The sequence below is a fragment of the Lepidothrix coronata genome, unplaced genomic scaffold, assembly GCF_001604755.1.
Source record: "Lepidothrix coronata isolate B3197 unplaced genomic scaffold, Lepidothrix_coronata-1.0 Scaffold246, whole genome shotgun sequence".
Lineage (NCBI taxonomy): Eukaryota > Metazoa > Chordata > Aves > Passeriformes > Pipridae > Lepidothrix > Lepidothrix coronata.
Genome location: NW_016690426.1, coordinates 86482 through 99602, shown reverse-complemented (window position 1 = coordinate 99602; position 13121 = coordinate 86482). Strand labels below are relative to the sequence as shown.

Genomic DNA, 13121 nt, shown 5'->3' with positions numbered 1-13121 from the left:
AGCTTTTTCTCCAAAAGCAGAGGAAAGCAAGCAAGCGTTCAGAAATGTAGCCTGGGGGGCAGCATGAGTGCTTCTGACAGTGCTAAGAACAAAGACACTGTAAACTACAAAGCTCTTCAGTTGGTATCAGTATTCCTGCCAGAAACCCTCCAGATTTACCTGTAAGCAGTAATTGCAGTATGGGTAAGGATGTGTTTATTCCGCTGTATACCTGACCAGACAGAAAGGAGCCCAGCTCTGGAAACATCTCACAAGTACATTTATTAGTCAGGATCAATCTGTCTCAAAGCATGACCCATTTCATACCCCAAATGGCATTTCATTACAGTGCAGCTGCACAAGCCTCTGTTCTCCCTGACCAGATCCTTGATTTGCCAGGGCAGAGGGTAGCACAGCCCTTATTTACACACATCGCTTCCTGGATTTGTTTAGGTTTGAGCACGGGAGTTCAAGAGAAGTCTTTGGTTTTGTCCTAATCATTTGAAAAGCTTCTTTCTTTTCTTTCTCCACTGTTTATTGTCCCCATCTTCAGTATCATCAGGAGGGTCTGGCATTACAAAGCCATCAGTCATTTTATAATAGACTATTGTGGAATCTGTCTCAACTATGGCCAAGGTAACTGACAGCGGGGTGTCAGGATCCTCTGGGGGGAGAGAGGCTTCTTTCAGTATTTCCCTTAACCTAGAAAAAGAAAAAAATTCAGTTAGAAAGGAGTCCACAACCACCTGTGATGGCACAAAGGCAGAAGTGCACAATTGCTATTTTTATTCAGCCTAGTTTTATTCTGCAAACTTGTCTCCACTAAAGAAAACATCGTATCTGTTCTAATAAAATTCCAAATTCATATAATCAAGAAACAAAAGAAAATAACAGAGAATCTTATACAAATATACCGGTTTCATACATTTCTGCTGGAAATGGCACAACACACACTTCTAAGCTTTCCTTAGGTGCATTCCTGTGCACGTGCCTCAGCCATCCTTCAGCTACCACAGTCCTAGCATGGCAATCTCTAATGGCCCTGTTTTCATTAGGCTAAAATAAAAAATCTAATTAAATAACACCTGGTGTTCAATTAGAGAACTAAATAATTAAGACTTGATCCATCTGTAGAGGCAAGTCTTCCAGTCTCTGTGCCACAGTTCTCTGCCAGACTGTGGAAGACCCAGGAACCCAAGCCAGGTTTCTCTACCTCCCTGTCTAGACTAGAAGCCACAAGACTAATGTTCTTCAGGACAGTCAGCATAAATAATGTCTTCTTTAAAAATTCAAGACAAAGTTATGCAATTTTTCCTGTTTAGCTTATTTTAAGAGTAATATGGCAGTTACTTTTTGGTTCAGAGCTGAGGACAACACTGATCCCTGGAGTCTTTAGATTCCTGGCACGACTGGAGTACAAGTACTGAAGGAGAGTGGTGCCCAGGGGCAGAACAATAAAAACCCCCACCCCGAGATTTCCACAGGAAGCTTCCTCCTTCATCCAGAGGGTTTGTCTGGGATTGCTGGAAGAGGTTATGCTCTGGGAACAGGTCAGCTACGCACTGGGAAAAACCACCCTCACTTCACATGCCCTGGAGATCTCCCCCACCAGAAGACATGCATTTCTGAAGCTGGACACTGCAGCTGAAAATAAGGCTTTTTCTAAATGCATCAGCTTTCAAACTTTAATCATCATCTTCCTTCGAAACCTCTTTGATCCCTTAATAAAAGCCAAATGGAAGGCAGCAGAGAATAAAGAGCAGCCTGGAAAGCCTGCATTGTTAAGCCCGTGACCTTCTTAAGATCCATCTGTGTTCTGAACTGTGCATAATTCAGCCTGGCTAAATCCAGGACTGCCTTGCCTTTTGCTTTCACCACTGGCCCACACATAAAGCAAGGCAATACAATATAGGCAGTGATTGCATGCAACAGGGATGCTGTGGCTGTGAAAAGCTGCAGTCTGGCTCTCCTACAACAGCACACTTCATAACAACTGAACAAATAAGGTAAGAAAGACTGTACTGTCCTGGCCACCTGGGCACCTTCTGCTCCTGTCACTTCCAGCCCCTGTTCAGGGGTACACAGCAAGAATCCACTTGTCACACACGGAGTCATGGAATGATTTGGGTGGGCAGTGACCTTAAAGGTCATCCAGTTCCAACACCCCTGCCATGGGCAGGGACACCTTCCACTAGCCCAGGTCACTCCAAGCCCCGTCCAACCTGGCCTTGGACACTTCCAGGGATCCAGGGGCAGCCACAGCTTCTCTGGGCAACCAGGGCCCAGTTCCAGGGCCTCCCCACCCTCACACCTCACCACCAAGTGTCTGGAGGAAGCTCTGAATAAATTGGTGAGGCCAGACAACTGGCAGAGACCCACTGAGGAAAGAACTATCCATGGCTTTTAGGAAGCAATGGATATTAATCTCTCTCCTTCTCCTGGGAACATGATATAGAATTAACAATGAAAGACCAAATAAGAGGACATAGCTACCCACAAAAGATATTTTGGGAGCCAAAGAAACCAAACTGGTGTTGAGTGTGGACAGCCCCATATCTGGGAGCAGACTCAGGCAGTGTCTGTATTCACCTGTCAGCCAGGGCTGAAGTTCCTTCCTATTTTCTTTAGTACTTATCACCATTTCTCCTCCTAGTCTACTGGGGGATGGATGGAACACTGAGGCCTTAGATCCAGATTTCTGATCATTCATGATTTCTCCTTACACTGCAAGATAAACTCCTTATACCAAGCACCAACATCTGCACCTTTATTTCCCCCCATTCAGAAGATGCGCCATGACCCAAACGCGGCCAGGTGCTGACAACAGATTAACCACATTTCTGTGCATCCCTGACTTACTTTTCAGGAGACCAAGTTCCAGGGTTTATGTAAAGGGCACAAAGCCATGCCACTGCCTCAGAATGATCTGCTAAGTGCTGTCCCCAGAGTCCAGTGCTTTCCACTGCACATGGGGAATCAGCTGCTATCGCCATAAGGAATTACAACTGCTAATGCAGTTTTCCTCTTCCCCATTCTCTCAAACAGGCAACCCAAACCAAGAGCTCTCATTTGTGCATACCACAACCAGCATAATGCAATGCAGCACATCTGCAGACTGGTGAGAGGGTATCTTTTAGAAGAATAAGCTTTGGAATTCAGGAAGTCTGTATCAGACGCCGCCGTCCCTTCCTCTCCTCCCCTGAAGGCATCACCGTCAGCCTCTGTGTCCAGCGTGTTCACAACATTTCTCTGCACCAGCAGACATTTCAAAGGAGTCAGAGAACATCTGGGTTCTAATTTCACTGCACTTGCTACCTGCCATAAACAGGAAGATGAAATATTGCAGGAATGGTACAGCTTTTTGATGTATCTAACACCGTTTAGGGGGGGAAAAAAAGGCAAGAAGTGTTGTTGGCCTTCTGAAATTCAAAGAATGCAAGTTTGACCTTCTAAACAAGGCAAGAAGCCTTTAATTTAAGAGATACAGCTCTCAAGGCTGCCCACCTCACACAACAGTTGTACTCAATGACTGAAATGAAGCCCTAGACAAGAAGCCGGTGTGTTAACACCCCCAACAGAGCCAACTGATTTCAGTCACAAGTTCATGGTTATAAATAAGCTCCTTAATGACCAGTACACCTGCTGTGCCATACAGATGATGTCAGTTATATAAGACGGGGTTTGCTTTAATAAAAGTGGATTTAATGTTTCTGAAAATGTCAAACATGAGAAGCCTCTGGAACAGAGGAAACCAATACATCCAGCAGAATGCACCATGTCACTTTGTCACCTCCTGAGGGACACAATACTCCATCACCTGAGCACGTGTTCATCCATAGGCTCAGCCTGGCTAGGGAGATCAGGGGCAGTCAACCCTATCCATGCCAACTTCTCAGGATTTATGACAATAACTACCTGGTTGGGGGGAAAAAAAAAAAATCTAGAGCCCCAGGAGAGCACACAGAACAATCAGTCCTGAATGTTCCTGCAATGCACAGGGAGAAGTCTGAGCTAAAATACCCTGCCAACCACTCCTTTCCCTTCTCTCTCCCTCCTCAGGAAGAAAAGCCAAGTAAAGTGAGTAAGTTCAGAAGTTCCAGAAGTTTCAGGTTTCCCACACAAAGAGGTAGGCCTTGAACAAAGGCACCGTGAAAGGAAAATAACATATAGAAGCTAGGGGAATACAGACATCACAAGAATTACTGCAAAAGTCTTATTTAAGTCCCATAAGTAGAATAAGATTAAGTATTTTTTAATAAGTATTCTCATCTGTTACAGATCATGCAGTCCAAGGCTTCCAGCATAGCCTGAAAACCCATTAGTAAAGACTGATGGTGCCTCCATGTTCACTACAATCCAGAATCTGCTCCCAAAAAGCCAAATGCAAGCAGGACAAAGCCCTCATTTTTCACCCGGGAAGCAAACTCACATTCACCTCACATTGCAGAAGATGCAAAGGAGTTCACCTCACACAGTGAAGGGGACACTTATCCAAAGTAAAGAGCTGGCATTTCTAAAGCACTTTGCATCAGAAAAAGGGCTTGGAAAAGCTTTTCTAGAAAACTACAAACTACTGTCAATAGAGGTTGCTTTTTTTCTACCAAAGGATTAGTCTTAAGAGCAAGTGTAACTTATTTGACATCATGCAAGGACCACTCAAGTGAATGTAACAGCACTGTAAATGTTACCTGTATCTGCCTTTACTAAATGGCAACAGTGAGCTTACCTGGTCTTCTATTACTGTTGTAATTAATACCTTAAAACCAAACCAAAACCCAACCACAAAACAAAGAAATCCATACCAATCCATCCAAAGAGATGAGAGGAATTTTCCATCTTTCCCCTATCTTGGTACTAAAGCAGGCCTTCAACACCCATCAGAAATCTGTGCTGTCTCTCCTAATGATCTGCTCCTAAGAAAACAACACTGCCCTTCTCTCCCCACAGAAAGAACCAGGTGTACAGCTGGGGACTCTGAGGCAGCTGTAGCTTGAGGTTTCAAATCACTGCCCAAAAACTAAGAACAGAATCATAAAAGAAAGATAGCACAAGCAGAAAGTTTTGTGATGAACAAAAGAGCATTTCATTGCCACATCCCATGCAAGCACCTCTGAGAAGCAGCGTAACACTGAAAGCTCAGAGCAGTTTTATGGAGGTTGCATAGTGCTCCATTGAGCTGAAATGGAACTACTGCCTTCCATCCCATAAAAGCCAAAGGCTTTCAATCTGCCCTTTATACTTGGATGAATAATTCATTGCAGGCTTGGCCAGCCCCAACTGCTCCCTCCCCTCCACCCAAGGCAGGGCTGCAGAGTCAACACAAGTTGGTCTCTGTGCCACTAGCAGAGATCATTACTCGGTGCACTGGAGCATGCCATTGTACCACACTGGGTCAGCACCAAGCAGGGGAAACCTCCCAGGAAGCACAATTCCTTGAATTTAGCCAGCACAGCTCCCCATCAGGAACGCTGCTCCAGGCCCAGCTGCAGGGCAGGCAGCAAGATTAACCCAGTGCCTTGAAAGATGTGAGAAGGAGCACATGGTGGTGGGAGAAGGTGTAAAAGGACACCACTGTTCCTTGGGGCTTGTTTCCAGATTACAGGAATGGGGAATGCTAGAAGAAACTCAGCTTTTTGTAATTGGAAAAAAAAACCCTACAAAGCAAAGCAAACACCATGTTCCACACTGGTCAGGAAAAGGAGTTGAAACCCTGAGGAATATAAAGACTTTTTCTCCACGGAAGTTTAAGACAAACCACGCAAAATGGAGGAATCAGAATTCAGCAAAGTCCTACAAGACACACCAACTACAGCACATTCACTCACAACACTGTACAACCAACTCTGCTGTAGGAGGCACATCGATCCCAAATAAAATACTAATAAAGAGTCTGAATTTAGGAGCATTTAATTACATTTTCAATGTGTGATTTACTGTATCAGTAAACTCAAATGATGCTTATAGCAGGAGAGTTACTGACAAAACCATCAAGAGGATGCAAGATGAGAAGCACATCATATTTCCAGTGCATTTAAAATAACAGGACTTCTTCAGATTAGATATTTATTTCACAATCTATGAATTTTGAATAGAGTAAATCACTTCCAGTCCTCAGATTTCTTTCTAAGGATGCTTATCAGCTTTAAAATGAAACATTTAAATTAAGTTAGCATTTTAACAATAGAAGTCTTTCCCTCAGCCTAAACCAAACTTTGCAGGTCTCCATGACCTCAGGCAACCAACTGCATCCTTCATTTCCAACACTTGCACACAGAAGACAAACAGGGCAGGGATATATCATTTAATCTGACAGTTTATCAGTAACATTTTTCTTAGAGAGTGCTATTTGTCTAGGACAGACAGTGCCTAATTCTATTAGATCTGGAAACTGAACTCCCTGGTCCTCGAAGGACCAAGGCTTTCAAGGCTATCTGAAAAATCCAGCTGTCAACACTGTGAGCCCTCCTACCTTTGCTAAGCTTGGTTTATGCAAGTCATTCCTACCAGCTCTGAAGCAGCACTCCCGGTATTTGACTGCTTCCTCCCCTCTGGGGAGCCACAATTCTGGAAAGCACTGACAATTAGGTACTTGGTGTGCACTAAGGTGTCCTAGTGAGCAGCAAACACATCCCAGCCAATGGACCTACAAACTCCTCCTGCAAGTGTGAATCCCTGCAGAATTCAGAGGTGTACAAACACACGGCTCTCCAAACCTCAGCCAGCTGTGCGTGGCTGAGAGAGTGGGCCAAGGCAGACAGAAGCTGCACCCTGTTCCCCAGGTCTCTGCTTGCAGAAGGTTCATCAATCTTCATTTTGAGAGCAAGCACGCACAGCACGAAGCAGATTGCAAGAGACTATTTACATTGGTGGTCTCTTTGCTTCAGAGCCCATGATTTTGTGATTCAGCACGTTCCTGTGCAGCCCTACGCTGTCAGGGCAGGATGATCATGAGCTTAGTAAGCAGAACAGCTTCTGCCTTCAGCAGTTAACTGTCATGCACAAACTGGACACTATGAAATCTCATCATGGGTTACAAACATTGTGCAGGTTATTTTTCTTGTAGGGCACTCGTATTTGTAATTTGCTTAGGTGTCTTGCTGGTTATTTCCACAGCAACTTTACTCTGGCCTTTTAAGGACACACTTCCCAGTGGCAGCAAAGTAGGAATCTTCAAAGTAGGAATCTGGGAAGACAGAGCTTGGCTGACGTGGCTTTGAAGAGGAAAACCACCCTTTATGTCTCTGGAAGACCAAGCCCACAAGAGTGATTGACTCCTATTTGCAAATGTTAGACTGTTTCAGCACATACATAGTAATAAAATCCATCAATACCTAATAAATTATTCTCTTCCCCCTCACCAATAAGCTCTTATAAACACAGAGAAGAATGAAGATGGAAGTCTGATTGCAAGGGGCTGATTTGTCACATTCAAACCTACTCAGGCCTTACTGTTAAGCAAGGAAATGCTGCTCATAAATGCTGCCATTTACTGGTTGCTTTTGCTTTTTTGCAGTTCCAGGCCCAGAAATGGGGATAGAATGTTTTCACTTTCCCAAGTGTCTCCAAGGGCTTATTTTCAACATTAAGTGAGGTGCATTCACTTGTACTCATAACTCCTCTACTTCTAGCAGGTGACACCAAAACCCAAGGCACTGCTTTGAACAAAATGCAGATGCACGTTCAACAACACAAACACAAGTGCACACGATCTTCCAGCCTGACAACACCCATGGATATTGAGCACATACAGGCTTTTACAGACTCACCTGGGATTACAGCCTGGGATTCAGCTCATTTTAGTGACAGCATGCCCTATGTAGTTGCTCTGTAGCAAAACCTAGTCACAAACTGTACTTTTAATCAATGTGATGCATTCACTCTTTGCCTCCCTAACACACATCCTTCCAGTAAAGGATTCCAGACACTCTGGTGCCAGAGGCAGAGCAAACAGTATCACCACAGAACAAACAAGGTCAGAGGCTCCCAATGAAAAGCTCCAATGACACAGTGAAAGATAGGACATACATGCAGTGGAATATCTGTCATTAAAAGTCGATCAGAACACGCTTCTGGCCTTGACCCAATGCCAGGAATCGAAGTTTCCAGCCTAGGGGGAAATGTACTACGTTAAACAAGCACGACGACTGGGCACGTAGGTGGAATTCCTCAAAGATCCCACATCCTAATTTGCTGCCTTCTTTTCCCACTTAAAATCTCGTTTGAGATGAGAACTGCACACTCAGATCACTGAGTGTGATCTGCTTCTGGATGACACCCAGCATTTCATCCTGCAAGACCTCTCAACAGCCTTCCTCTGGTGTGGAGATCACACCATATTTCTCTTGCAAGACCAAGCCCACAAAACTGATTGAACAATACTTGCAAATATAAGATTTTTTTCGGTACATAGATAGTACTAAACCCCATTTACTCTAGTAAATCATTTTCTTCCCCCTCACCCAACGCACAGCAAAGTGAAGATAGAAGTCTGTTGGCAAGACAGCAAACTGTCACTTCTAAAACCTAAAAGTAAAAAAGCAAAAACATCATTCCTAGAGTGCACACACACATCTACTAAGTGTAATTAATTAGCTACCTACTACTGTGTCAGGCTGCTGCCCAGAGAGCAAGAGGGAACAGCAAAAGTCTGCAAGATGTGTAAAACCAGCCCTGAGCTACCTCCTACCAAGAGCAGAAACAGAAGAAATTGAAAAATGTGCAACCATATTATGCTGCTGAAATAGTCCAGGTCTTCAGAGACATCACAGGGCAGACTGGCAAACACCAGCAAAAGAAAGAAGTCTTTATCAAGGTGTAAATCCCATTATATGTCTGAGCTGCTCTAAGGGCCAGTTAAAATATACTGTAAAATTACTGAAGTGGAAGTTCTCTAGCCTGCAAATATCTGCAATATCACACATTCAGAGCTGTCTTGAGAATTGCTCTGCCATGTGTAAGGACAGTAAGTCAAAAATAACAGACACATTAAACTCTAGATAAGTAAGAGGAATTTCCTGTTGAAAGTAGCCTAAGTATAGTTTCAAAACAAAAGCAAACCAAATCACATAAGGTTTATCCACAGGCTTGACAACAAAACAAACTTATTCTTAGACAGGTCCAAGTGGATTTCTTTCCTCTTAGGTACTTTTAAGTCCAGCAACTTGAAAAGTATCACTAGATTTCCCAGAGTATAAAATCAGCACAAAGAACGTCCAAAACATAAGCTGTGAAGGTCTTTTACTCTAACCTTGTCTCTCAAACACATACTTTGGTATCCATGGTTATCTCCTAGAGCACATGCAGCTCTAAACAATAACAAGTGTTTAGCAGCAGGCATCAGTTGCTGTGGAAAGCTGACATCCAAGCACCACTTCCAGAGCGGGAGAGGCAGAAACTGATGCAAAGTTGAGATTTCTTTAGTGTTCCAAGCTGCCTGTACGTTTGCAGCACCCAAATTAACTCTGCTCACAGGCTGAGATGTTGCTTTCCTACAACACTCCTTTGTTTCCCCCATCCCTTCCACTCTTGACAAACCCATCAGCAGCCTGTAAAATACATCTGTGCTTCGTTTTATGTCACTGGTAACACGAGACAAGTACTGACCACATCCTCACCTCTCATGGCTTATCAAGATGTGGGCAGGCACCGGCACCATCACCTGCAGACCCTCCTGCTCTCTTGCACGTGCATGTAAACACACCAGTTGCAGTTCTGCTACTCCAACGGGCTTCACCTCGTGCCAGTTTCTCCCTAGAAAGGTTCGTCAGTGATGAGAAGGACCAGGACACAAAACACAGCTTTTAATCATTCAAATATAATATTCAAGTTAACATCTAAGGTTCTGTTTTCCCTCCCTCTCCTCACAGGAAAACTGCCCCGTTCATCTGCCAAATTCCCCTTCTGAGACAATCCTGTTAAAGAAACCCACAGAGCAGTACCAGCCTGCTGACTCCAGAGCTCCGCTGAGAGATGGTGAACAGGGATCTGTCTGACAAAGCTTTTCTTCCAAAAAGGCAAAAAGAAGATAAAACCACATCTGCAGCACTGCAATCCAAATCTGGACTTTATCAGTATCCTGAACTGAGAAAGAACAGGTGCTAAAAACATGATTCATGATAATACACGGCCCTTCCCTTCTGCTTGAAGGGGTAAGGCTGAAGCTTTTGCTGCACAATTACAGAAACCTTGTCTTAAAGCCTATTAAGGTGTTTTCTTCAGAGGTGTAACAATAAGAGACACAGCACTTTCTGGCCTGTAAAATCCCTCCCTTCCCTGACCTTGAGAACCACCAGGCTCCAAGCAAAACTGAAATACTTTTATTAGGCTGGCTGGCTGCCTACTCACAGTCCCTTTACAATAAAGCCAACTTGGAAGGATCCAGGCAGAAGTTTATGTATCACATAACTCTGTTCCACTCTTAGCAGACACCAGAAGACTACACTGGATTTCACAGAATCATTTAGGCTGGAAAAGCCCTTTAAGATCAAGTCCAGCCATTGACCTGACACTGCCAGGTCCCCCACTAAATTGCATCCCTAAGCACAACATCTACAGTTTGTTATAAATTACTACATTATTACATAACATTACCAGAGTTGTTATAAATTACTGCCACCACACTTGCAAACGATCTCCTGTCCTAGAGGAATCCCTGCCTTTTCCAGAAAACAGGCCAGCACACATCAGCCATTTGCTAAATGGTACCCTTAGTGAAACACTATGATTTAGTAACTTCACATTAATCGACAAACGAGGACTCTATGCCCAACTACTGAACCTGTAACTTTACCTTTCTAGGTTCCTTTTCCTTCCCCTACTCCTCTTTTGCTTTTTTTTTTTTTTTTTTCCATGCTGCCTGTCTTTGCCCTGGAACCCTGCACCTCTAAGTGCTGGATAAGATCTTTGTAAAGCCTCCAGGTAGGCACAGGATAAAAACCTTCAGCAACAGAAGTTTCAGAAAGAGCACCAAGGCCTTCCTATGAAAGGTCCTGCCAGTGCATAAACAACTAATTTAACAGCTCCTACAGGCAAAGACATTTGTTGAGATGCCCACCCAATCAATTCCATGATTTACCTTCTAGGAGGTCCAGGTACACCAGAAATGCAGCGTAGACTTGAGTACTGTCAGATATATCAAGTGACATCATTTCTGTGAACTGAGACCCAAAAAGTAATGTTGGTGAAGGAAAACACAAGCTATATTAAGCATGCACAGACCAAACCCAGAATCTGTACAGCCCTAGGAGCCACTGAAGCCTGAAACCAGTTTTAAGGCAATCAAAAGCAGAACTTGTTTTCTGACAGTATCTTAAAAGCTCCTTTTTCCGCATTCCCCGTGTCTTGGCACTTTAAAAAGCAAGCAAAATAAACAAATAAATGAGGGATCACATCTATTCCTGGAACAGCTCTAGCTTTGTGCAATTTTACCTATTTTTGGGTAAATCGTTTTACCTATTTTTGCTATAGCACATCAACATAGGGTGATGTCCAAAATTAAACCCCTCCGTGTTTTTGGTGCGCTAAAAATTAAGACGGAGTTAACATTTAAAGGCATTTACGTTTCCTGACTGCGTTTCCATGATTTACAACCCCCTCCCCTGCTGATCGGGGGCATTCCCCGACCACCCCACGAAGGCCGGAGACTCCCTCGGGATGCCCAATATGTGTTATACTGACATCTCCACGCGCAGCACACCTCCTGGGGGGGCCCGAGATGTCCCTCAGAGCCATGACGGAGGAATCCTGTCGGGATCCAGGAAGCAAACCGGGACCCCCCAGTGATCGAGCGCCCCCCGCCCCGGCCTACCGTGGGGTGAGCCGTCATCCAGTTGCCTCCAGCCGCCCCCGCCCAGCCGCCCTGGGTCCGCCCGCCCGCGGAGGTGCCCTGGCCCGGGTCGGTGCCCCCCTGGCCCGGGTCGGTGCCCCCCTCGCCCCCCTGGGCCGGGCAATCGCCGCCCGTGCCCGCCCTGGCCAGGGGCTCCATGCGCTGCCCGGGCGGTGCAACGCGGCTTCGCTCCGGGCGGCGCCGCGCGGCCCAGCGCCCCCCGGAAACGGCGGCGCCGCCCCGATGGTTCCGCCCCAACTTCGTTCCGCGCCCCCTCCACCTCCCCAGCCAAGGCCAAAGGCGCTGCTTTAAGCCCGATAAATTTTATATATATATATATAGATATAGATGTATATTCCTTATCACAAAGGGTCCTTTTCCGATACCATTTTCTAATGGCTAATTTTTTCTTATTTATTTATTTGTTTATCTATCTCTTTGTTTGTTTGATTATTTTGTGTCCAGGGAATGGAAGTGCTGGCTAAAATAGAGATTTTTTTTAAAATTTTTTTTTTTAAACAGGCCAACATCCTCGGAATTGCTTAAGGTCGTCCCCCATGTGACTTCCTCTGGTTACAACCCACATACCGATTAATGTATTAAATACATATACGGATTAATTTTCAATGATGCTTTATTATAAGATTATCATCAAGCCTAAGAAGAAGGGTTAAAGGGTTAAAGCAAGGAATATTTAATTAATATACGGTGGCTGAAGCTTTCATAGACTGCTTAAGGGATATAGATTCAAGGTATTGTTATTAAAAGCATCTTGTACCACTTTACTAGAGATATCTCCGACTTTCAACAAGAATCTGCTTTGCCTAATGCAAAGGTCTGGCTTACTGGCTCCATCCGCCTTAGTGCCTCTTTGGATGAATTTCAAACAATGGTTTGAATGAAGTCAGGCCTGTCTCTGTCTCTGAACAGCCTCAAGCTGGTGTCCATGCAAAAAAAAAGCTGTGTGCTGTTTGTAACATCAGGTGAGAGACTGCAAAGACATCACTTGTACACTGGGGTTGTACCTGGCCAGGCTACACCAAGAAAAATCTGGCTGAGGTTGGAAAATGTTAACCATCTGCACTGACTTGAGGAAACACCAAGTATGATCTTGAGAAGATCAGTTTGACGCAGGGCCTACTGAAAAGTGACCTGTCCTGTCTTTAACCCTTCTTCTTTATAGGCTTAATGATTATTCTGTAATAAAGGATCAATGAAAATTAATCTATACATATTTAATACATAAATTGGTGTGTGTGTTGTAACTGCAGAAAATCACACTGGACACAAACTTAAGCAATTCTGAGGAGGTTGGCCT

The 13121-nt window shown here is 44.4% G+C and overlaps 1 protein-coding gene across 2 annotated transcripts; it reads right to left on the bottom strand.

The window, feature by feature from the left end:
* Positions 1-242: 242 nt before the first annotated feature.
* Positions 243-11962, bottom strand: TSEN15 (tRNA splicing endonuclease subunit 15). Of its 2 annotated transcripts, XM_017834965.1 has the most exons (4): positions 11786-11962; positions 11054-11135; positions 9594-9729; positions 243-681 (listed from the first exon to the last, which is right to left on the bottom strand). In XM_017834965.1, exons 1-4 carry the CDS (start codon positions 11960-11962, stop codon positions 477-479), a joined length of 600 nt encoding a protein of 199 aa, XP_017690454.1. In that variant the 3' UTR covers positions 243-476. The 2 variants fall into 2 exon arrangements, with proteins under 2 accessions (XP_017690454.1, XP_017690455.1); XM_017834966.1 differs by lacking the exons at positions 11054-11135; positions 11786-11962 and adding an exon at positions 9918-10792.
* Between the last annotated feature and the right edge of the window lie 1159 nt (positions 11963-13121).